Source organism: Mytilus galloprovincialis, chromosome 11, assembly GCF_965363235.1.
Source record: "Mytilus galloprovincialis chromosome 11, xbMytGall1.hap1.1, whole genome shotgun sequence".
NCBI classification, from domain to species: Eukaryota; Metazoa; Mollusca; class Bivalvia; order Mytilida; family Mytilidae; genus Mytilus; species Mytilus galloprovincialis.
Window position 1 is genome coordinate 13,578,991 of NC_134848.1, and position 25,882 is coordinate 13,604,872.

General features: G+C 30.9%; 1 protein-coding gene across 1 annotated transcript; it reads right to left on the reverse strand.

Annotated features, from left to right (window-relative positions):
- Positions 1–476: 476 nt before the first annotated feature.
- On the reverse strand, positions 477–25,077 carry LOC143051670 (uncharacterized). Its single transcript, XM_076224577.1, has 17 exons — positions 24,909–25,077; positions 21,393–21,698; positions 20,552–20,609; positions 17,545–17,615; positions 16,204–16,272; positions 15,294–15,389; positions 14,662–14,766; positions 13,961–14,173; positions 9,368–9,588; positions 7,882–7,951; positions 6,467–7,416; positions 5,479–5,521; positions 4,665–4,722; positions 3,550–3,809; positions 2,372–2,562; positions 1,852–1,930; positions 477–840 (listed from the first exon to the last, which is right to left on the reverse strand). The coding sequence occupies exons 1-17, from the start codon at positions 25,069–25,071 to the stop codon at positions 836–838; spliced, it is 2,958 nt and encodes a 985-aa protein (XP_076080692.1). The 5' UTR covers positions 25,072–25,077; the 3' UTR covers positions 477–835.
- Positions 25,078–25,882: the final 805 nt, after the last annotated feature.

The following is a 25,882-nucleotide window of genomic DNA, read 5'->3' on the forward strand; positions in this document are numbered from 1 at the left end:
AAGGACGACCTAAATCTCAGAAGACGTCTTTCGGTCACAACAAGTTAACATTCCCCATTTCCATTCTCAATTTTAAGAATAAATTAAGTAACGTATTTTTACAAAGAAAACCAAAGACTTGCATCAATCAGTATATAAAATGTAGAACCAGATAAAAAAGTATGACATCCATTTATCAGATTACCAACTCCGGGCGGGCTTATCTTTGCATCGTAGTATCCTTGGCATTCACATCACATCACTTTGTTTGTATATAAAACATAATGATGTTGTTTGGTTAACACTTTTCTGATGGAGTGCGTAAACCTGCATGTTTTCAATAATTCGAATAAAATCGTTTCATGAACTAACTTGAATATAATCAAATCAGGTAAGCAAAAGTGGTATAATTCAAAATGATCATTACTGAATAAAGACAGTACTGCCGACATAAAACATTGTACACATAAACATAATAAAGTTATTTGCTAGCAGAAAAAAAAGAGAAATTTATTTAAAATACATTGAGTGAATTCATAGATAACGTAAAAAAGCTAAACAATTATATTTGTTAAGCTTTTAGTAAATAGCAATTTTATTGCATGTGATGCTCATATCGACTAAGGTGATGCTCGTTGACTCGTTCAAAAAACATTTGAAAATTCATAGCCTTTGTCTACAAACTTTGACGAGCTGATGTCAATGACTAAATGTATAAGCAGACAATGTCGAGATTTCAGAGATTTACATGATGGAGATACATAATATGTATATGATTAGTATACTCCTGGCATCATATAATGTATGTTCGTCCAATTGTTTCGTGGTTATAATTATATCATTAGTCCGTCTGACTTTATTCTGGAATGAAAATAGGTATACAATTTAAAAAAAACTGTACATACTAAAACAACATTCTTTTTTATATACATATATATTTTACCTTAGTCCATATCAAAAATATAATCAAAATAAAGTCATGAAAGTTATAAAATACACTTCCGGTGTATCGAAGTAAAAGTCATATGAAACGAGTGAATGGTTAAAAATAATATTTATCCAATTCTTGAACCAGTGCATGTATATATCATAAACTTAGTCTTATGTACACGATTTTATCGTTTTTTACGCATCCATATCGTACAGTAATCAACACAAATTATCTCGGTCTGTCATGATGTGAAAGTATGGCAGCAATTAATCTTCCTGTTTTGAAGTCGTCGTTTACCAGATATCTTCTACATTAACATTAAAAAGAAGCATGTGTATTTATCACGTGTAAAACATGTACAGAAAGATTTGTATTTCAATGACAGATCCATGCGTATTGCGATCACCGGATTTTTGTTAGAAAGGTCACGCTGAGATCACTGCATATGAAAAACATATCAGCGAATTGTTTACTGGAAGCAAACAATTAAGAACAAGCAAGTTTCTTCTACATATGCACACATTTTAGAATTTTCTTTAAAATGATGGAATTTAAACGGTACAAATTGCAACCTAGGTCATAATGTGATTATGTTCGCATTATACATATCTGTAGATGCTTTTTTAAATATTAAATTATCGGTAACCTTGGACTACTTCCTTAGAAGAAGTTCATACATTTAGCAGTTATTATCATAACTAAAGTAATAATGGATATAGATAAGAAACAAAAAAGAGGAAACAAATAGCAGAAAGAAAAACCAGAGAAAAGCTATTACATTCGTGTTTTATTACTGGTTATTATTCACACACAAAAATAAATGTTCTACGCAGAATTAATTCCGTTTCAATTATTCAGCATGTATAATACTTCACCTGCATCACAGTTCGAAAAAAACAATGTTTTTAAAGTTACATATTCAAAAGAGTTGAATAACTTACCAACATAATTAATATTTTGTATTTGATGAATGTTTAATACTTTTTCCTTATAAAATTCTCCTCCAAAATGCATTACTGCCTGAAATTATAACGATATGTTAAAGTGTCACAGACATAACGTGCGTTCCTTTTATTCACCATTTTGATGTTTCTATATCCTATAAACTCAGTTTATCTATGTAAGTTGTGGTAAATAATGTTATGATATCAACAAAAAGATAACCATATAGATCAAAGTAATCTTGAATTGAATATCCAAATGAATTGTCATCAGTATTCTACCAGATAACGTATCTGCTCTTTGGTCTTTTTTTTTTTTTTTTACATATTCATATTTTCAATTTCATTCTTAATTCTATTATAACTAATGGTGTTTAATGTATATTGAATGCAAACGTTGAGTACACAGATATTTAATTGACCATACATAAAACAGTGTTATACTATAAAAAAACATAGTTCGTAGTTTAAACTGTGAACATAATTTATAATATTAAAAGGGATCCGCATAATGCCTTACCCCTCTTATACGGTTTATGATATCTTGTAACCGTGTTTCATTTAAATGTCCGCTACTACTTTGAACAAGTTCTCTTCTGATGTTTTCGATTAATTCTAATTGACCAACTCTTTTTTCCTTGTCCTTTTCTTCTACACGTCTTTTAAGAATGTATATCATCAATTCTAAATCTAAGTTCTTCGATTCTTCTTCTAAGGAAATACAATTATAATATCCGGATTGTTATTTGGTTTTTATTTTATCTGCAATACAGGTAACAACTTTATCTATTAATTCGCCTTTTCAGAAACCCAAGGACTATGGGTAATCTCATCATTCGTACACTAAAGGAAAAATAACGTTACGTCATTGGTTGAATTTCCATTGTTTAGAACGTTTCAAACCAATCACAACGTTTTGGTGTACGCTTTTGAAAATATTACCCAGAATGCATTAGATTCTGAAACGGCAAATTGTGTAAATGTGCTACGTCGACAAGTTTCTGAACTTACTTTAGAATGACATATAAAAAGACTGATATATTTGTCCTTCTTTACTTATTCTGGATTGAGTTTATGTATACATGTGTGTTGATATTATCGGGTCAAGTACATGCTTAATTTCAATACACGTATTGTCGTGAAATCAACCCTCTCTACTAGTCACACGTATTCACATTTGAATATAAAACTCAAATTCAAAACATCATGAGCAACAATTTTTTGTAAGATTGTTTAAATGTTATATACTTAGATAAAAACTATGCTCTCGATTTGACAACCAACTTAGTAGACGAGCATATTCATAATGATTGTGTTGTTGCAGGACATCTTTTTTAAATATTTAAAATTTGGAAATATTTTGTACTATTTACAAATACAATTTTAATACCATTCCATTGACTAATTTTGTTCAATCTTTGATCGACCAGTAACTTTAAATGCACGATTTCATGAAAAAAATCAAATGTACAAAGATTGACTTCCAGGGTTTTCATATACTCAAGATGCACACGGAATCGTCCATGCATGCCATAGATACATAAAGAAAAGCAACTGACTGTGTGTTTCATATTTTTTATGGAGATTTACTTGACTTTTCAATAGAATCAACAAAGTCCTTTATAAAATACAATGTCAAAAGTATGTGCATGTATAACATGTATATGAAACTATTGAACTGAAAAATTATAAACTCACGTTTAGGAGAAAACAGTTGTCGCTGTTGGATCTGTGTAAGGTATATTCTTTTGCTTATGCTTTTCTTTCCAAGCATGTCTGAACCGTTACAATACTGAGCGTTTTGCTGTTCATACATATTATAACGGATTTTTTCTAGCTCCTGATCTGGACATAGTCTACTAAACTCTTTTCTTATTACAGGATACACAATGTTCGAAAGTGCATGAACTGCAACTAAGAAATTATTTTCCTCTGAAGTGAGATCCGTGAACTTTTTACTGCAACATAATACACACATTATAATAACAATTTACAAGTCAAACAGAAGAAAGGATAAAGTGTCTTCAAAGTCGTTATATTTTTGATAATTTGATATACCCTAGAATTGCATACCATATAACACATGTACCACCTGACACAAGTGCTAAAAGAATATTCTTCAATAGGTATACAAAACACATTTGGAGTCATATGCATAATACATTTTGAGAACCACAAATGCCAGTACGATCTTTTTACTTTTCACTTAGGCGAGTTTACCAGTAAAAAGAAGGCAACCGTACTCTTTGAGTGTTAAAAAGTTATATAAAAGATACCAGATTACTTATTACTTTTATTAAAATATTTTATAGATGCAAACAATCCGTTTCGTATGTACATGTACATGACCGGATACCACTATATTTTTCGTTGATTTTTTTATAGAACCACAACATAGCAAATGTATTGATTCGTTAACTTTACTGATCCTCAAAGGTTTAGAATTTTTTGTGTATTAAGCTGTTTGAATATGGAATAATGTATCAATCGGCATTAACATGTTGCCTTGATAAATTATAACGCAGCAAAGTCTATATTACTTAAAAAGTATGCGCAATTATTGTTCTATATCCTACCGATAATCATGTGTTGGATTTAAGCAATGCCATGCTTTTCTTTTTTGTGTATTGAATATTTTGTACAAATTGATATTTTATCGAATAAATTCAGTTTTGATATCAACTCATCGCTTACTTGATTTCACCGTACGTGTTGAATTTACTAAATCATTAAAGGCCCTGTGGTTGGACCATTAAGAACAATTCAAATGAGAAAACATACTAAATGGTTGTGTTTTTATTAATTGTACTTACGTTCTGTGAGATAAGGGGAAACCTTGAGGGATCGGCAAACTTTTGACGTTTAAACCAACTGAAGATTTAAAAAAAAAAGATATTCTGTAGATTGACGGTAATTAGAGAAAACCACAAGTTTGTTATTCCACGTCGGGCAAAATTACTTATATGATATTCATATGAGCATGTTATATTCGGCCAATACTCAGTCTTATAACCATCATGTGTTCTGATTACTGAAAGCAAAATTAGATTACCGCAAGGCCATTAAAGGTTCGTGGTTCACATAAAAACCTTAATTTTAACAACAAAACACTCAAAAATAGACAATGGTCATATTTTAGGAACAATGCAAATTTGGATATGTAAGCATCAAATAAGAAGGAAAGGGGCCATATATCAGAGAGACAACAACCCGATCAAAGAGCAGATAACAGTTGAAGGTCGTAAAACACAGCAAGAAAAATCAGCACCCAAATACAGTCGTCAGCTGGATTCTAAACCAAAAACTTCAAAACATATTTATTAACTTAATTGCAAAACATATAAGACTAACAAAAACCTAGAGGCTCCTGACTTGCGACATGCGCACAAATGCTACTGGGTTAAACATGTTTTTTATGATCCCGACCCTCCAACTTAAGAATATAGAAGAAAAAAAAAACACACAGCAATACGAACTGTAAAACTAAGTCCTATGTCAGAAAATGTTACTAAAGAAACTAAGCAAAATCAAGTTACCAGTCATAACTGTATAGCTAATTGAAGAATTCTTTTTGAAATGAGTATTAATATTTCATGAAAACTATACAACATCTATCGCATAGCATACCTTTATCAAGTACAATCATTTGAAGTTGTTTTTCTGTATTTTCCTGGAATTGAAATAATTGAATAAACTCTAGTGCGACAATTCGACCTCTTTAACAATTTTTCTTCAATAAATTCATTTTTTTTACAAACGATAGCTGACCCCATACCCCATATGACATTTCGATTGAAGCTATATGTTTAATGAATGTTTTGTTTTATTAAATATGAAGCTGATTGAAATGATCAATAATTAATTGAGTTTTTGAATTACTGCTTATACACACAAAAACTGACGAAAAAGTTAAGCAGGTAAGTATCTTAAGGATGTTTGCTGGTCATGTTTTGGAATTTTGTCAGATTTTCGAAATCCTCTGGTTTTATCCATTTAAATGCCTTTAAAAAATTCCAATGGACCCTCATTTTTCTTTTTATAAATCTGTTACATGTATAATTATAAGCCATTTGTAAAAGTCTTATAAAATTTTATTTATATTTTAATAGTTTTTTGAGAACTTTAACTGGTCAATGATAAAGCTATGAAAAATCAATAGAGAACATTTTCTCGCCAAAATTTAAAAGGCTAATATCTCATTAACATGCACATTGGTCCCTATATTTTATTTGCTTTTCTCATTCCTCAATTAATCCCCTATCAGTATATTGTAGTGTTATGGAAAGCTATAATTTTGAAACTGAGCAGAAACTTCCTTAAAATCATGTTTTTGTCATTTTGTTTTAACATTATAATGAACCTAGTCAACATTTTCTTATATATCAAGGGTACCAGTCTTATGCTTTGATAGACCAAACGTGCGTTTCGTCTTCATTCACTTAAACATCAAAATAGTTAGAAAACCAAACTATAAAGTTGAAGAGAATTTATGAACCAACGTTCCGAAAATTTGTGCCAAATACGGCTAATGTAATCTATGTTTGGGATGAGAAAATCCTTAGTATTACGAATACATCATATTTTTGCATACATTGAATTTGTTAGAAAGACATACCTTATGATGTCGAAAGTGTTTTGAAACCCACTCACTAGCATCTATTTTAGTAGCTATGGTTTCCCTTGATTCTACGCTCTTAGAGGATGCTATGCGTCGGAGCATGTCATTGCAAAACTTTTCATCTTGTATAATCTGCAATAGTTCTGTTAACGCTTGTCGTAATATTTTGTCATCAGCATTCCAATTTAGAAAGTATGATAGCGTATTGTTTCTAATTTTGCTGATTATGCTGATAGGACCCACAACATGAAATATTTTCGACCAAGATATGTCGTTCATGTCTGAGTATTGAATTGAATTTCTAACTGAATACTGACAGCAACATTCCGTGTTACCGACAGAGCAAAGTATAGAGTCTTCTTTTACATAATATAGTCTGGTCCATTCTCCTTTATTGATGCAAGGTTTTTCAGAAGGTACCATGAACTCATTATGGCACATGCAACATCTCTTTTTCTCCATATAATGGTATAGTGTATGCTTGTTATGCATCATGAATTTATCGATTCCATTCACGCATAAACGATCTATCATATAGCTTAGAATATCTGGTATATTAAGAACCAATGTAGTGGCCACAGATAAATCACTTGTGTTTACCCTTTTGGGAATATAGCGTTCACAACAGTTTCTTAGGTTAGATATACAAACATGTAAATCACTCCGCTCGTTAATTTCATACAATGTTTCCCACTGCTCCTCTTGAATAACATTAACAGAGGAAACATATTCTGTTGTGCATATACAGCATGGTTTGTGTTTCTTCCGTTTATGATAAAGTTGGTGTTTTGCTTTTCTCAGTACATCTTCTGTCGTAACGTTTTTAGACGAGTTGTATTCAGAAATCAGTTTTTGTAGTATCATTGCAGGGTATTTTTCAGACATATCAATGAACATACGCAGTTTTTGAATATCCAAAGATATTGGGTTCAGCGCAAGGAGTCTGCCTAAAGTAAACAATAAAATATTTACAAATTTGTATTCTTAGTTACCTATTTAGAACAATGTCGTACTGAGTAATTCAAAGTAATAGGTTCGTTTATTTCTATTCACTGATGGCACATACGAGCATATTTGTATTCCTTATTTCCCATCCCAAAGTAAGGAACCTGAACACTAGCAGTATCGTAGATTTATTTTTCTTTATACATTTGGTTTTTATTTGTTGTTATAGATACTGTTTTTAAATCTTTTTTTTTTTGGCTATGGTGTTTGCATCTGGTTATGTTATAGTTTGCCTGCTAAACCCTATTCTTTTCAATACAATTCAGTTACTTCAAACAAGAAATCATATACAAATTCTGCATAGTAGTAGGTAATGGAAAAAAAAAAATTTTTATTAAAAACTTATATATCATATATGTTGTCCAGACGTCATGCAACAAAGATTTCGAAACTTTTATATTTCTTACCGATCAGCCTAATCTTCTGCTGATCATTATCAATGTCAAGTTCAAATGATGACACCAATTTCAGTACTGCCTGTTTGAAATAAATGAACAACATTAATACATTTATACATATCATATGTATTATTTTCTAAAGTTTGTATTTCTGCTATTAACAAGATCTTATTTAATCAAAAGTTTATACATGCTATATTGTCAAGTTTCTAATGTGAAAATCGGACGCCATTATGAGTAACGTCAAATTTTTCAACGGTTACATATTTTTCGATAGTCATATTCATTTTAATCAATTAACTTCCTACTACATCACACTATGTATTTACTATGGCGTAGGATCTGCTTGCTCTTCAAGAGTGGTATAGGCATTGTTATGGATCCGTCTTTAGTTGAGTCTTTTTTTAAAGTAGTGTTTTGTAGACAGTTTTTTGGCTTAGTAGCCGAGTTCCGATTTCCCATGGAGACGTCTCGTTGAATCGCTACAACATATGCATGTCGATTTTTCTTGTGTATCTTCCGCTCTATGTTGGCACAATATATGATGTGCAAATGTAAGCAAAAAATAAAATCACAAAAATACTGAACTTAGAGGAAAATCAATTTGGAAAGTCCATAATCACATGGCAAAATCAAATAACAAAACGCATCTAAAACGAATGGACAAGAACTGTCATATTCCTGTCTTGGTACAGGCATTTTCAAATGTAGAAAATGGTGGATTCATTTGATTATTGCAAGGGTTATTATAAAAACGATCTGCCTATCCTTCCGAAATCACCCTTTATGTAGGCAGGGTTGTTTTTGCTCAGTTTTGGGTATTGTATTGTTGGGTTGTTTCATTTTCTATTTTTGTTTGATTTTTTGCTTAGCCATGTCGATGTTACTTTACTTTTGACTTAGATGTTTGAGTGTACCTGTGGTATACTTCGACACTCTGATATCACCACTATTAACATACTTTTATAAATATCCCAGTTCTATTCTAACAATGACGTCTACTATTTGATATTTTTATACTGAACATAAGTCATTCATAGACATTGAAGAGTTAAAAATCAACATTTGAATACTTTGAGTGTATTTTGGTTTGAAGTTTTTTTGTAGTGACATCCAGTACACAAAACAAATCTAGAGACAAAAGAGTGAACACTTAAAATAGATAATATTTCAGTTTATTAAGTTTTCTTTTATAGATAAGAGCTACATCAGAGCCCATTTCGTCATAGAAATGTTATTGTTTGTTCATAATTTATATAAGCCAAAAATTACAATGTGCTTCAAGTAATTAAAAAAAACTTGTTTGTTGTCAGAAAGGTTAAAAGGTCACAATATAAAATGACACTTATTTTATTCAACACCAATTGTGGTTAAATGCTTGACAATAGTCACCACTTTCTTAATGATAAAAGAAGGATGAGGACAAATAGTTAAGAGGTAACGGTCAACATTTTGTGTTGGTCTTACTAGTATTATCATTTTATATATTTTTTACCTGTCCTATATCGTCCCAATATTGATTGAACTGATCTCCTGAGAGTTCCCCTTCGACGTTCTTTATTACTTTGTTACTTATATAACTTATTCTAGTAAGCATTGCACTGATACTGGCATCAAATGGTACTGGATATATATCGACAATACTGATGTTTGCAAGTGTACGTAAGAGGTTAACCATGAGTGTAATATCAAACTCATCTGATGAAACCGTTCCCCCTAGAAAAAAGTCACTTGAAAATGATACAAAATTACAATGTAACGACATTGCTTTGACGAGCTAAGTATGCATTCCATAGCATTTAGGATAAGAGGGGCGAAAGGTACCAGAGGGACATTCAAGCTCATACTTTAAGTCTAAAATAAACAGACTATGAATCTACAATTTCATGGATCTACAAATTGTCGATACCTGCATCTTGGCATTGCACAATGTCATGTTTTTCACTGAATGTTTATGACGTTTTTACCCAAAATCAGTTGGATGTGTACTGATTGATAATATAGTCTTAGATACATGATTTTTTATAAGTTGTTAGTGGCTTTGCATTATCTGTCGGTTAACTGCGAGTACTCTTAGATCTGTACCTAGTGTTTTTTTGTTGTTGGGATGTAGAAGTACCCGGCCACGTCCACTTGTATTTTCGTCAATCTGATGAGTTTTTTTCAACTGATCTGTATAGTTCGTTCTTATGTTGTACTGTTAAATCACTATCCCAGATTAGGGGAAGGTCGGAATCCCGCTGACATGTTTAACCCCGCCACATTATGTATGCATGTGCCTGTCCCACGTCAAGAGCTTGTTATTCTGTGGTTGTCGTTTGCTTATGTGTTACATATTTGTTTTTCGTTTTATATGGTCTTTTCGGGACGTTTAATAGATGACTTTGCGGTATGGGCTTTGCTCATTGTTAAAGGCCGTACGGTGACCTGAAGTAGATAATTTCTGTGTCATTTTGGTCTCTTGTTGAGAGTTGTCTCATTTCCAATCATACCACGTCTTTTTATATATATATATATATATGCCATGGATAAAATAGAAAAAGATAAATAAACTAACAATTGTATACAAAATTCAACAATGGGAAACATAAGACTGAGCAACACGGACCCCATCAAAAAGTCGAGGTGATCTCAGATGCTCTGTGCATGCTGTATGGGAAGGCGGATTGTGATCTACCATACTGCTGAAAATGATTCACGCATTTCGTGAACACAAGAAGATTCCAGTTTTGTCGTGTTCAATAAGAACTCAACAAATTATCAAATGCAGTATGAATGTGTTAAAATACGGATAATTATGTCCTATTGACATACAACTGTTAAAAACTGAGTTGTAATTTACTGTGACATATCTTATGTAAATAGGTTTTAATTGAGGTACAATTTTTTTTATGTCAGGCTTGTCTGAATCCGGGTCCGTTCGCGCCCATTCACGTTCGCACCCACTCATATTTGCCCCCTTTCACTTTCGCACCCTACATGTTCGCACCCAAAGTCCGTTCGCACCCTACATGTTCGCGCCCAATTTTAATTGGTTTTGAGTTTAATAACTTTGTAATCATGTTTTGGCAAGTAGTATTCTTATAAGTATAATTGTTTTCGTTTTCTCAAAATAAAGTGAGACAGCATTTTTTTTGGTGTTGAATACATATAAATCATGTTTTGGATAGTGTATTGTTAAAAAAAAAATATTCCTTTCTAAATAAAGTGGGATTCTGTCAACGTTTTATTTTGTGTTGAATAACTCTTAATCATTTTTTGGTTAGTGTATTAATTGCTATAACTTTGTTTTATTGACTTGTTTCAAAATGAAGTGAGATTCTGACTACGTTTTTTTTTTTGTGTATTGAATAAATTTTATCATGTTTTGGTTATAAGGGAGCTACCATTTGATTTTTATATGGGGGCTAGGATGGTTTTTGAAAAAAATAGGCAGGACAGGAGTTTTGAGACACTTTGCAAAAAAAAAGGCAGGATGACAATTTAGGTAAAAAAAGTCAGGATAAACTAATAAAAAAAAAAAGGCAGGACCGAATAGAGTGAAAAATAAAAAGGCAGGACAGAATTTACAACTAAAAAATATGCAGGACAGAATTTACAACTAAAAAAAAATGCAGGACACAATTTTTCATCCTATTCAATCTTTTACTCATACCATTAAGCTATAAATACATTGTATATTGTATATAACAAAGATTTAAGTTGATTCTGGACAAAGAAAGATAACTCCAATTAAAAAAAAATCTTGCTATTGCACAATATTTTGCAATAAGATATTTCTTGCTTACTATTCTGGACAAAGAAAGATAACTCTAATTAAAAAAAAATTTGCTATTTCACAATATTGTGCAATTAGATATTTCTTGCCATTGCGCAATACTGTTCAATTGAAAAGACTTGCTATTGCACAATACTTAATATAATAATTTTAGATCCTGATTTGAACCAACTTGAAAACTGGGCCCATAATAAAAAATCTAAGTACATTTTTGGATTCAGCATAACAAAGAACCCCAAGATTTCAATTTTTGTTAAAATCAGACTAAGTTTAATTTTGGACCCTTTTGACTTTAGTGTAGACCAATTTGAAAACAGGACCAAAAATGAAGAATCTACAGACACAGTTAGATTTGGTATATCAAAAAACTCCATTTATTCAATTTTTGATGAAATCAAACAAAGTTTAATTTTGGACCCCGATTTGGACCAACTTGAAAACTGGGCCAATAATCAAGAATCTAAGTACATTTTTAGATTCAGCATATCAAAGAACCTAACTGATTCATTTTTTGTCAAAATCAAACTAAGTTTAATTTTGGACCCTTTGGACCTTAATGCAGACCAATTTGAAAACAGGACCAAAAGTTAAAAATCTACATACACAGTCATGACAGTTAGATTCAGCATATCAAAGAACCCCAATTATTCAATTTGGATGAAATCAAACAAAGTTTAATTTTGGACCCTTTGGGCCCCTTATTATGTTGGGACCAAAACTCCCAAAATCAATACCAACCTTCCTTTTATGGTCATAAACCTTGTGTTTAAATTTCATAGATTTCTATTTACTTATACTAACGTTATGGTGCGAAAACCAAGAAAAATGCTTACTTGGGTCCCTTTTTGGCCCCTAATTCCTAAACTGTTGGGACCTAAACTCTCAAAATCAATACCAACCTTCCTTTTGTAGTCATTACCATTGTGCTTAAATTTCATTGATTTCTATTTACTTAAACTAAAGTTATTGTGCGAAAACCAAGAATAATGCTTATTTGGGCCCTTTTTTGGCTCCTAATTCCTAAACTGTTGAACCGAAAAACTCCCAAAATCAATCCCAACCGTTCTTTTGTGGTCATAAACCTTGTGTCAAAATTTCATAGATTTCTATTAACTTAAACTAAAGTTATAGTGCGAAAACCAAGAAAATGCTTATTTGGGCCATTTTTGGCCCCTAATTCCTAAAATGTTAGGACCAAAACTCCCAAAATCAATACCAACCTTCCTGTTGTGGTCATAAACCTTGTGTTAAAATTTCATAGATTTCCATTCACTTTTACTAAAGATAGAGTGCGAAAACTAAAAGTATTCGGACGAACGACGACGACGACGCAGACGACGACGCCAACGTGATAGCAATATACGACGAAAACATTTTCAAATTTTGCGGTCGTATAAAAACGAAACAAAAAGAACATGTATTCTGTCCAGGATAGTTGTTTGGCATTCATTATGTTTATAACACATATCTGTATTATTTAAATTTTTTACATAAAATCAAAAAATGATTTAGTTGTGAAAACTATTTTGTAAAATATGCCATTAAAATCTGGACAGGATAACATTGAGAGTTAATAGCTTGTTCACATTCGTAATAAATTCATCATATAGATCCAGGAATAAAGAGGCGAACAAAATATTGATTGTATTAATTCAAAATAATTTCACAATTGTAAATTGACAATTTTTTTTTATTGAAATACAATAATGTAAACAGTGTTTATGTCAATGAGAACAGAGAAATGACATGCAATCTAAAGTATTAATTCTTAACATGGTTGAAATATAGCAAAAGTGTTTGAACATATATCTGTTCTTTGTAATTTTCTTTACATTTGTGTAGTATCCGTACATAAATATAGATCTTTTGATTAATTCAATTTAAATGCAACTTTGTCCTAAGTATGTGTCCATAGTATACGAATGCCACACTCGCACTTTCACCTTTTATCTTCAGTGAACCACGAAATTAGGATCTCAACTTTAACTTGGCATTAAACTTAGAAAGATCATATGATAGGTAACACGTGTAGTAAGTTCAAGTTTATTGGTCTCCAACTTCATCAACAACTACCTTGTTCAAAATCTGTTACGGGAAAGACGAATGAACGGACGAACGAACGCATTTACGGACGTAAGGATGGACGGACGGACGAACGGACGCATATACCAAAACGACCATTAAAAGAGGCGAAACAAAGCAATAGACGTATACTAAAGCATTGGAAAAATATTGTTGTATTCCGCTAAAAAAATCTAGTAGCATGCTCTAGACGAAAATGGCAATTATACCATTAAGTTAAGTATGTACCTTTAAATAATAAATTCCACTGGAAATCATTTATGATTTTGCCTTTCCTTCTGTATAACTTTTCAAGTAATATCTTATTCTTATTTAGTGTTTTGCGTAACTGGTTTGGGTGAATCTCATGGTTAAATGCCATTCGTACAACTGGACATGCCACACTGAACAAAAGATGAACTATTCGTAGAAAGTTTACTTCATCTGTTGTTATTTGTTGCTCTGAAATTTTAGATATAAGTTTTTAATAGACCAACAGAAAAAGATTAATATAGATGTATGCATATATATAAAGAAGAAGAGATATCAAACTCTGATTAAATAGTTCTTACGGTTCAAAATAATTATCTCCTAAGAACGTTTCAAATTTAGATAATTTCTCTTTTATTGGCTTACAGGTATTCTAACACTTTAAGTGTATAATCAAGTTCAATACCTACGACATTTAATGTTTCCCTTAAAAACACTAATCATAGATACCAGGATTGATTTTTTTTATTTGCGCCAGACGCACGTTTCGTCTTCAAAAGAGTCATCAGAAAACAGAAAAAAATGAATTATGAATATAACATTTGGGTATATTTACTTTATAGTAATAGTTGTTGTAATTGGTCATTATCTTTTTCTTTGGTAGCTAAAAAAACAAATAGTTGTTCACTTGCTTACTTTGATTTTTATGTCTCAACGAATGAACTTTTATTCATACATACCTTTTTTCTTGTCAAATGGCATTTTTTCATAAGATTCATGGGTATTAATTTCAATTGTATTCGCGTTAGGTATTTTGTTTGCTGAGATCGTGGCTCCCACTGTATCTGAAATGATATATCTGGGCGTCTGATCATATGTGTAAGCAAATTTAAAAATGCATTAAAAATGCAATGCGTGATACAGTATCAGTATAAATTTCATACATATTTAATATATTAAAGCCTACTCTAAATACAAACATATTATTCCTGGTTTTATCTCTCTCGTTATTAATAAAATATTTGCCCATTTCAAAGGACATTGCAAATTATTCCTTTTTCGTGATTTTAATAACTGAAAGAGATATATGGATATAGTGTTACAGTACACCAATAAAGAAACTAGAATTCAAATACACACACGTTAATTCATCATTCACAACGTTTAAGAGTATGTCTGTTCATTTTCAAATTTTATCAAACGTTTATTTGAAAAGAGAGGGGAGAGATGCCAAAAAGATAATACAAAAATATTGAAAAGTTACAAAAAACAAAAGTGCTCAGTCAAATTCTGTTTGATTGTCTGTAATTATCAAAAATCAATATACGCAACTGTTGGTTATTTAATTTTGTTTATCGTAATATAAAACAACCTGTATTGTATCTTTCAGTTGATCTTCTAAATGGTTGTAGTTGTTTTCTTATCCACATGTTTAGTAAATCAACAAAGAAAAAAACTAGCCCTGCAACTGAAAGAGAAAAAAAAATAAGTCATGCTCATTTTAATCCTCAAATGTCATCGCTATAAGATATTTTTTATTCGTCGACCGGATAAGCTGCCCAAATGTAATATTCTATTGTTTACAAATATCTTCTGTTTATATTGAAAGCACTTTTGTAACTTTCAAGTCATGCAACACATGTATTGATCTGTTTTTGGCAAAATAATGCTGTGAACCAATTGTACGTACATGTATGTAATTTACAAATTTGAACTATTTGTAAAAAAAAAACCATTTAAAATTATTTTGTTTCTTTGTTAAACGTTTTTAAAGAATGGTGGTCATCATATTGCAAACATTTATATTTTCCATATAATTTGTGATGCCAAACTGCAGTACGCATGTTACGCTGGCAAATATGTGATCGGTTTTGAATTTTGAACTCTTCTAAGATCTAATATTTTTTAGAAAATATGACAAGAAATGTGGGTGTAAGAGAGCTTACAATGTTCAATACATTTAATATTAAACACATTTCAAAGGATACACATGTAATTCCTGTAAAATCGATTGTTCGGCACCAATTGTCGAAATAAACACGAAATTAACCAATACCACAGCTAATTTGTATACCAGTTCCAAAATAAAGCCTAAATAAAGCTCTGAAATGGATTTCATAAAAGTTTTTCTAGAAATCTAGGCTTACATACATTCTGTATGTGCCTGTTACAAGGTAGGAACCTGTAATTTATTTGTTGTTATTTATTGCTGTCTTCCATTTTTTTTATTATTATTTTGTACATTATTTAGTGCAAACAATATAAAGCTACAAATGTCTTACCAACTATACACATGATGAACAGACAAAATACGGCAGCTGCAGCTCTGTCACTCCAGTTAACAAGGAGTGCTGTAAAATGTGAAAAAATAGTAATAACCATAAACCAATGTATATAAAAAGAAAAATACATCTTTCGATTTACACCTAAAAAGGCTAAATTTAAAAGCCTGCTTTTAAATAACTTGAATATCAAAACCACTGTCAAGCAAAATGAGACATAGTAAACTATAGATTGTAAAGAATATCATAATGGTCATTGAACATGTTGAATGATTTGATCTTTTTGGCACTTTTGTCGATCGTATATCTCTGATCATATGATGGTTTTATTTTTCCTTCATTTATATTATAGCTTTCTGAATAACCAGCAAAATTATCAAAACATTTTCATTAAGGTCAATTGATCCCAAAAGGAGCTCTCCAATTGTTCAAGTAAAATAAAATATTTGTAAATCTTACATATCTGATCTTTATGTGTTGTTTAATACAAATTTGACCGTGATTTGCTCGATAATTGCCAACGCAAAAAAAAGTAAAAACAACTGTCAATTTTAGTAATTTGCTTCTTTACTGGTTTTGCCGAAGAACATATATGTTTTTGTTTTCAAGATTGTAAGTAAAATCTTGGAAATTACGCAGATTTCATCGTCATGAAAAAAATCTATGTTACAATGTATGTCTTGTGTACTATTATTTGTCTGTTTTTATCTTTATTTGTTTAGCCATGACGTTGTCTGTTTATTTTCAATCTATGAATTTGACTGTTTCTTTGGTATTTTTCGCCCCTCTTTCATAAGATCCAGGCAGATACACAATTCTCACTACGACATTGCATAAAACTGAAAATCAAAAGAAAACACAAATAAGTAAAAAAACACAAAACACCAGAGATAAAACAAAAGACAGAACAGCACTGGTAACACGACACTTTGAATAGTTGATCAGACCCTGATTCACATATGAAACTCTTAAATACAACTCGTATTCGGTGATGTTAAATTAAGAAAAAAGACAGGATTGTCATGAGGATAATTTCATCATCATTGAATTGGTTCAGTAATCATGACATTTTTGTAGATAATATCGTTATTTCAAACTTAATTTTCGAGAAACTAATAAAATATTGTTCAAAATTAAGGACGGTATTGAAATTATTTGGTCATACTGGAAAGATGTTGCACAGCTGATACTTTTTTTATCTATCTTAACTGTTGACAAAATGACCCATACTTGTCTAACCATTGTGCATTGGTCTATACAAACCATGAGATACTGTCACGACACAAAGCTTCCCCATGACTACTTTTCCCCATAAACAATGTCTACAACATATGAGCATACTTGATTGACTGTTACTTAGGTTGATATTTCTGTTGAGGTCTTCTGTGTTTTCATCCAATGTTATGTTATATCTACAAAAGAAAATTGAATTCACATACACATATATGTTTTTGGTTAAACCTTATGTGTTTAATAGTGAACACACTTGATTGTAATTAGTTTTGGTACGTATTGTATGTAGCTTGTTATATACGTTCTAACACATATAACTATTTTCTTAATTATTATTATATCGTATCTATTTAGTAAATCAGAACAGATAATTCTTCATTTTATGTGCTATAATTTTTCATGTTCGACATATTAGATGCTATTATAGTTCATGTGTGTAATATTATATAATATCATTCCATATTACTATTTTTTAAGACAATGATATCCGATTTTCCTTAAACATCTTTGTTACAAATCAATTATGAATAATATCATTACGTCTATTCCTATTTCATTGTCGTAGATTCAATGTGCTTATTATACTTCAAATGATGATTGAATGAATGCATTGACCAATCAAATATCTGGTTTATCAATTTATTAGGATATGTTCATCCGAATCGAAAGGACTGGCCAATAACCCTATTACTCACCATCGCCAAATACACAATACTCTTTACATATGATAGATATTATGTCAATATGTGTTTAGTACAATAAAACATTAGGTAGACTAATGTGTTGAAAAAATAAGGAAATACACACCAACGAAGGAGCAATAAAAACCTAACGTTGATGGCACTAAATGGCCAAACGAAAAAAAAGCAGATAAATAGAAATTAAGGAACATACATTTTACAGACGAAGTTGACCTCAAGAGTTTTGGAAATGCATGCAGTAACTTCTTATACTACAACTATAGTCAGTGATGAGTCGTACTTGCTGATTTCTTTATTTAACTAGAACCGTATCGCTGCTCTTACATAACTATGGCCGTCTGTAACAGAAACATTCCATACATGTGATAAGAATAGAAATAAGTGTCAATGATTGCTTGTTCCTTTTGCAGTGAAAGTGTCCAACAAACAAACCATGCTACACTTGTCGTAGGGAAAATGAAAAAAAAAGGTTCTGTTAATCAAATAAAGCAAAACAAAAGCATTAACATTCAGAAATAAAAGTTTGTAAAAAACTAAATTTACACACACTAAAAACATTAAGCAATATGAATCAAGATAAACACTTTGGTGAACTCAGGTACTGCATGCGTAATGATGAAATATTAATGTTCAATATAATTGACAAAAGTCGTGCTACTCATATAATCATGCCAATCATGCCACATCTGCTGGATATAATTTGAACATCATGTATAACACAGTGTTTAGGTTGCATTTCTGTAAATATTGACAATGCATTTTCCCATAGGAACTTTCTTTACGTCTAAAACTGTACCACTTTTATTATGACGTTTTGAAAACAATCACATCGTAGAATTGAAGAGCACTACTATTTGTTTCAAAGGTCAAAATATATGGCTGTTTGGCATATTTACAACGTTTATATGCCCCGAACTTCTAAGAGTTTCAACTAACACTAAATTTCTTAACTATAATAAAATTGAGAATGGAAATGGGGAATGTGTCAAAGAGACAACAACCCGACCAAATAAAAAACAACAGCAGAGGGTCACCAACAGGTCTTCAATGTAGCGAGAAATTCCCGCACCCGGAGGCGTCCTTCAGCTGGCCCCTTAACAAATATATACTAGTCCAGTGATAATGAACGCCATACTAATTTCCAAATTGTACACAAAAAACAAAAATGCGGCGGGGTTAAACATGTTTGTGAGATCTCAACCCTCCCCCTATACCTCTAACCAATGTAGATAAGTAAACGCATAACAATACGCACATTAAATTTCAGTTCAAGAGAAGTCTGAGTCTGATGTCAGAAGATGTAACCAACGAAAATAAACAAAATGACAATAATACATAAATGACAACAGACTACTAGCAGTTAACTGACATGCCAGCTCCAGACTTCAATTAAACTGACTGAAAGATTATGATTTCATCATATGAACATCAGGCACAATCCTTCCCGTTAGGGGTTTAGTATTATACCATCATAACATATATGAGAAGAACATAACCCATGTCATGCCAACAACTGTTTTTAGAATAAATGTGTTTAGTTCCGATGCAAAGACCTTATCAGTGACTCAATATTAACGTCAAAATATGCAATATCTAATGACTTGACAACAGTATCGTAATTATATCCCTTCTTAATAAGTCTATTCAAAGGTTTTGTAAGTTTCTGAAGTGAATACTGACACCTTTGTGCTTTATAAAGAATATTTCCATAAAAAATTGGATGTGAAATACCTGAACGTATTAGAAGTCTGCATGTTGAGCTATATTTACGAATGATGTATTTATACCGATGATAAAATTTAGTAAATGTTTTTACTAGTTTGTGGTATCGAAAACCCTGGTGTAATAATTTTTCAGTAATACATAAATTTCTCTCGTTAAAATCTAAAACATTGTTACATACACGAGCGAATCGTACAAGTTGAGATATATAAACACCGTAAGATGGTGACAAGGGAACGTCACCATCTAAAACGGATAATTAACTATAGGAAATGAAAAATCATCCCTTTATCATAAATTTTAGTATTCAGCTCTCCATTAGTGATATAGATATCAAGATCGAGAAAAGGGCAGTGGTCATTGTTAGTATTAGCTTTATTTAAAGTAAGTTCATCAGGATAAATTTCATTAATATACATACTGAAGTCGTCATTATTGAGAGCCATATCCCTACCTCGACTGAAGGGTTACCATAGATTTCAATATAAACATTATACATATGTATATTTACTTGTAACAATTACAAATTATGTGTCTATGAGATGCAACATACAGATCAGAACTGGTGACCAGTATATAAACAAAATTGATTTTCTATGAATATTCTAAATAGAGGCGTGATGTAAGAAACAGCTGAATTTACAAAGTGCAACCTTTAACAAATTTGTTCAATATAATATTTTAAGTCTTACCTGGTTATATTTTTACATTGTGTTACTTCATGAAAATCAGATGTGGTGCATTTATAATCTGAAATAGTAGAAACACAATGAAATATACGAACAGAAAGTTTGCATCAACTTTTTTGACTTGGTTTTTGAATTTTATATCTGAATGTCTCTTTAATACTTTTGTCTTTCAGTTGTAAAAGATCTTGCAAAAATGACCTACATGTTAAATAAATACAAAGAACTTCTAAATAGATTGTTGCAGTTCGGAGTTAGAATTATATTAATTGTTCGATATTTAAATAAATGAGCTGATATCTTCTTTCAATTTCATTTTATATATTTAAGATGCACATGTGCATCCAATCAGTTATGCATCGCCCCACCCCTTGTGCAAAACATGTTGTTTTCACAAACTCACTAGTGTCAGTACATCTAACTTACGCAGAATTTGTTGTCAATTTGTGAACGATCTTGAAGATTCAATTCAAGTAAGGACATCTCTTTATTTCCTCTAAAACTAAATACACGCATTTTTTAGTTAATTCTTTAATTTTATGCCAAATTGTTTATCAACTTTGTCATACTGATATGAATGAGTTGGATAAAATTTCTGACCTAAACTAAAATCTGAAGTTTCCTAGATCATGAGAAATGGATATATCTTCTGACTTCAAATGAGATAAGAACTTCTGTCATATTGCAGTTCTTTCCAGTCATCATGTCACGGTATCAAAGTTACTATCATATTCGTAGCACACTATTTGACTCTTGAACATTGTAGGTCGGAAGAATTTGATAAAACCTTTTACAATTACAAAAATGTGCATGGATATCAATAATTAACAAGATAAAAGTAAGATACCTGCTGAGAGGGTATAGTTTTCTGGGCATGATTTGATGGAACAGGAACAGTCTTCTTCTGATGGTATACAGTAACAAACATTTCTTGGAGTTTTGATAAATGAGTAATTGTTTTCATAGTCACATCGACAAGCTCTGTCATCTTTTGTCGAATTGTCCATGTAAACAACTTGCCCTTCTGCACTGCAGACTGATTTAGCATATACACAATCGGTAATGCTACCATTGGTCCAAAATATAAATGGCTGGAAACGTTTCTTTGTACACTTTCCTCTGCTAAAATCCCCAGCATAAATTCTCTTACTACCTATAATAAAACAAGAAGACTGATTGTATATATTAAAAAGAGATGTGGTATGATTGTAAATGAAACAACTCTCCACAAGAGATCAAAAGACACAGACATTCACAACTATAGGTCACCGTAAAGGCCATATCGCATAGTCAGCTACAAAAGGCCCTGAAATTATAAATGTAAAACAATTCAAACGAGAAAACTAACGGCCTTGTTTATTTACAAGAAATGAACGAAAAACAAATATGCAATGCATAAACAAACAAAAACACTGAATTACAGGCTCTTAACGTTTTGGGACAGGCTCAAACGTACATAATGTGGCGGGGTTAAACATGTTAGCAGAATCTCAAACCTAACAACTTATTAAAAGACCAAATGATCAATGGTTTACTTATTTTTTTATTGTTGTTGTAGGGCATCACTTTACGAACGCTGCTCTATCATGGCGATCAGTCTTTATTGGGGGTAAGAGCCAGAGTGTCGGAGAGAACCACCAACTTTCGATAAGAAAGTTAAATCCGAGTTAATTTAGATTGAAACCGTGCTGCAATGCTACAAATCGAAAGGCTAGTGATCAAATGTTGGAGTTTTGATCAATATTTGGTTAAACATAAATAACTTTTCAAAATTGCTGCATTGTTTAGAATTATAATATGACGTTCTTCTTTCGCTTTGTAAACAACACAGTGATGAAATTCTCGAAATATCTAAACTAAGCGCAGACTCAGAGATAAACATACTAATGGATGTTAAAATATCCCTCCCACGCAAATGCACATGTATCTGAACCTTTTTACAAACGCAGTGCCAATTTTATTGTTTTAAAAATTGCAATCGAAAATAAACTACATACCTTAGTATGTATATCTCTTGGAGAAATCGACAACATACAAATAAAATTAAAAAAACGCGAAAGTCCATTAAAGCTTTTGGCTTATTTGGAATATCTCGGTCAAGGCCTTGTGCAAATTTCCAACAAATCTATGGCTTCCATGAATTATTTCCTCAACAAGACTTCAAATCTTCGGCAAAGATAAAACAGTTGTTGAGCTATAAAGAAAAATTTGTGAACACTTACTGACACAATTCATAGCTTATCTTTTTAAACAAATTTTCAAAAATAAGTGACAAGACTCATTAAAAGCTTTTTTCTAAAACCAATTATTTCGTTGAACAGAGAAATTAATTGAAAATGTTAATTATATCTTTTAAATGATCAATACATTCGAATAATCTTTAATTGCTTTAAAGTCATTATTATAGTGCATGATGCATACTTCATTTACTTAGAATATTGAAAAATCTTAGTCATAAATAGAGTGACATGATATACAACAGAAAGAATTATAATTAATTAAATGGTAAAGTATTCATTTTAAAACTTGTGTTTTTGTACCATGAAAGAAAATGGATTTTATTTATAAAATAACAGAGCCCGCGCCACAATCAATAAAATGGTTAAATTATAACGACACCTGTATTTGTTGTCCTTGTAGCATTTATCATTGAAATAGTTCAAATAGTGTGGGATAACTATTTATATTATAGTTATATATAGCTGATGATCAGGGGTTTAGTTAAATATATATATATGTATATACAAATATGTTTTATGTTATATAAATAAATAAATATTGTTTATTATGTGTTTGTAATAAGAAGTCGTATTTTATACATCGAACACATTTGTTATAATTGCATAATTATCTTCGGGCTACTAGTTAATGGTATAGCTGTATCACGTACAATGTAGTTCTATAATTTAATAAGCAATCTGCTTGAGTTTGCTGATTACACTATGCTTAGATGATGTATCAATATATGTCAATGCTTTATTTTTTTTATTTTTTTTTAATTTATTTCTATGAATTAATGTAGAATTATCTTTGTACATTTAAACTGCATAATTATCGCAATAAAGTGTATGAGATTCATAAATCATAACATGTAAGACACAAGTTTCAGAAAGACAATATCGTTTTACTGAGATTCACCTGTTTTAAGATTTGTCAGAGTTATCTTACTTTGTACTAGTACGAATAATATTTGATATCTAACAACTTTATTGTTTAAATTTTATTTACTACTTTTAATATACAAACTTACATATATTCAATTCAATGTTTGATAAGAACATGTATAATTTCATCTGGTTTCATATACAAAAGAATCTACTTTTGATTGATATTGTTATTGATAGTTGCGTGCTACAGCACAAAACGTTGCCCTTCCAGGACAACATTGTAGCTATCAACAAATATTGATTAATAATATCACGTTATAATGTGTAAACTCACGGCAAGTTTTTAGCTTTGGTGAATTATGATTATATGACATATTCCTAAAATGTGGCTTTTACGAGTATATACAGTTAATGATAACTGTGATCATCATGATTAAGTTATACATTTGTACCGTTTGTTTGGAAGCAGTTCGTTTAAATTTTTATTATTTTTATTTTATTATGTTTGTGGATAAACAAAACTATAATATATTATATATATACCATTTGCTAAACAAAAATTGAAGACGGCAAAGTTAGCGAGACAACAACCCGACCAAGGAGAAGAAAGGAAAAGAAGGTCACCAAGAGATCTTTAATATCCCAGGATTGTTAGCGGATAACATATAATCGAAATTAGTTTAAAGAAAATAAATTGTTTAAATAAATGTATTCAGGGCTGCTTCACCCGTTAACTAAAATGTTTACATAAACTATATTTCATCAAACTGGCGACCATCTATAAACATACAAATAGTACTAGCAAAAGATGCGTTGTGTTTGGTAAGTTCTAAATATTTTACTGCTTTATGCTTGGTTTGTAAATGTAATAAATCGCCCGATTAGATTCAAATGAACATGTTTAACATTATCTAGGAAATGTCAATAGATGTACGGAAGATTTTGGGACACCATTTTTGAGAACTTCGACGAAAATATCACCTACTTCTATTTTTTATTGTTTCAGTACGTGTTTATTACATTGGTTAATGATATATGAAATTAAAAAAAAGTATCCTTAGCCTTGCATTAGACAAATATTGGCGTCAAGTGCCACAAGATCAACTAGAGATTTCAGCTGAATAAAATCAAACAAAGGGGTAGATCATGTCCAAAACCAATGACAATATTGTTTCCTTAAGGTGCCAACAGTGCTACAAATTAGTGTATACATGATCCTCATTTTGTTTATCTGTTGAAAGCTTCCGAATCATTACCTTTTCTATCCCAGTCTGGTCCATTACATCCTTCAACATATTTGTCTGCCACATTGTTATACAAACAAAAGTACTTCAAGGTGTTGTTACACTTCACTTGTGCTCGAAGTTTCCAGCTAGCGTTCGAAGGACATTTCAACTTGAATGTTTTGATAGACATCATATATAACTGAAAGTGTATTATAATTTTGATTAGAAAAGCTAAGATGACTTACCATATCTATATGAAATATACACGTAGTTTTCGTATTTCGTTATAGTCAATTAATCATGTTTGTGTACCTTAACAATAGAACAATAGAATGCATCGTCTTTTGATTCAACAAATAAAGGAGAACTAGTCATTGCCAAAGTTTTTGCTTCTACTTGAATTGAATTCAAATAAAATACCTTTGTTTTCACTATTTCTGTTGTTCTCCTGAATAAGTTACCTATTGATATTTTATTGAGGTTATCTGTTTTCCTGTTGATATTCGTAGAATTTAAGGATAAGAGTTTTTTTTGTAGTTCTTTTAATATTCAATAATGATCAGTATTATATTTATCCAAACCAACCTTTGTCAGCTTCATCGATCAGATCGTTAAAATTATGTGTTTCAATTGTTGAAAAGATAACTTGATCACACCTTTGATTTATTTGTTTGTTAGTAGATAACTGCAAATCCATAGAAACTTGAAATTATAACAAAAGTGATATTGAAATTAGCCGGTTTACTTTGCGATAAAATTGCATGTTTTGGGGGTAATTAAGAAAATCTTTAGCAACGGAAGTATACACCAAGAACATTCTAAAATAAATAAAACTATTATTCATACTAACTTGGAAAACAAAAAATATCCAACCATTTTGTATCTTCCACATCTGGAATGTCATCATCTTTATCTAACATTATAATTTAAGATTTAATAAAATACATACAAACACGATAAAAAATAATTTATTTTATTTGTATTACAATTATGCGTTCAATGTA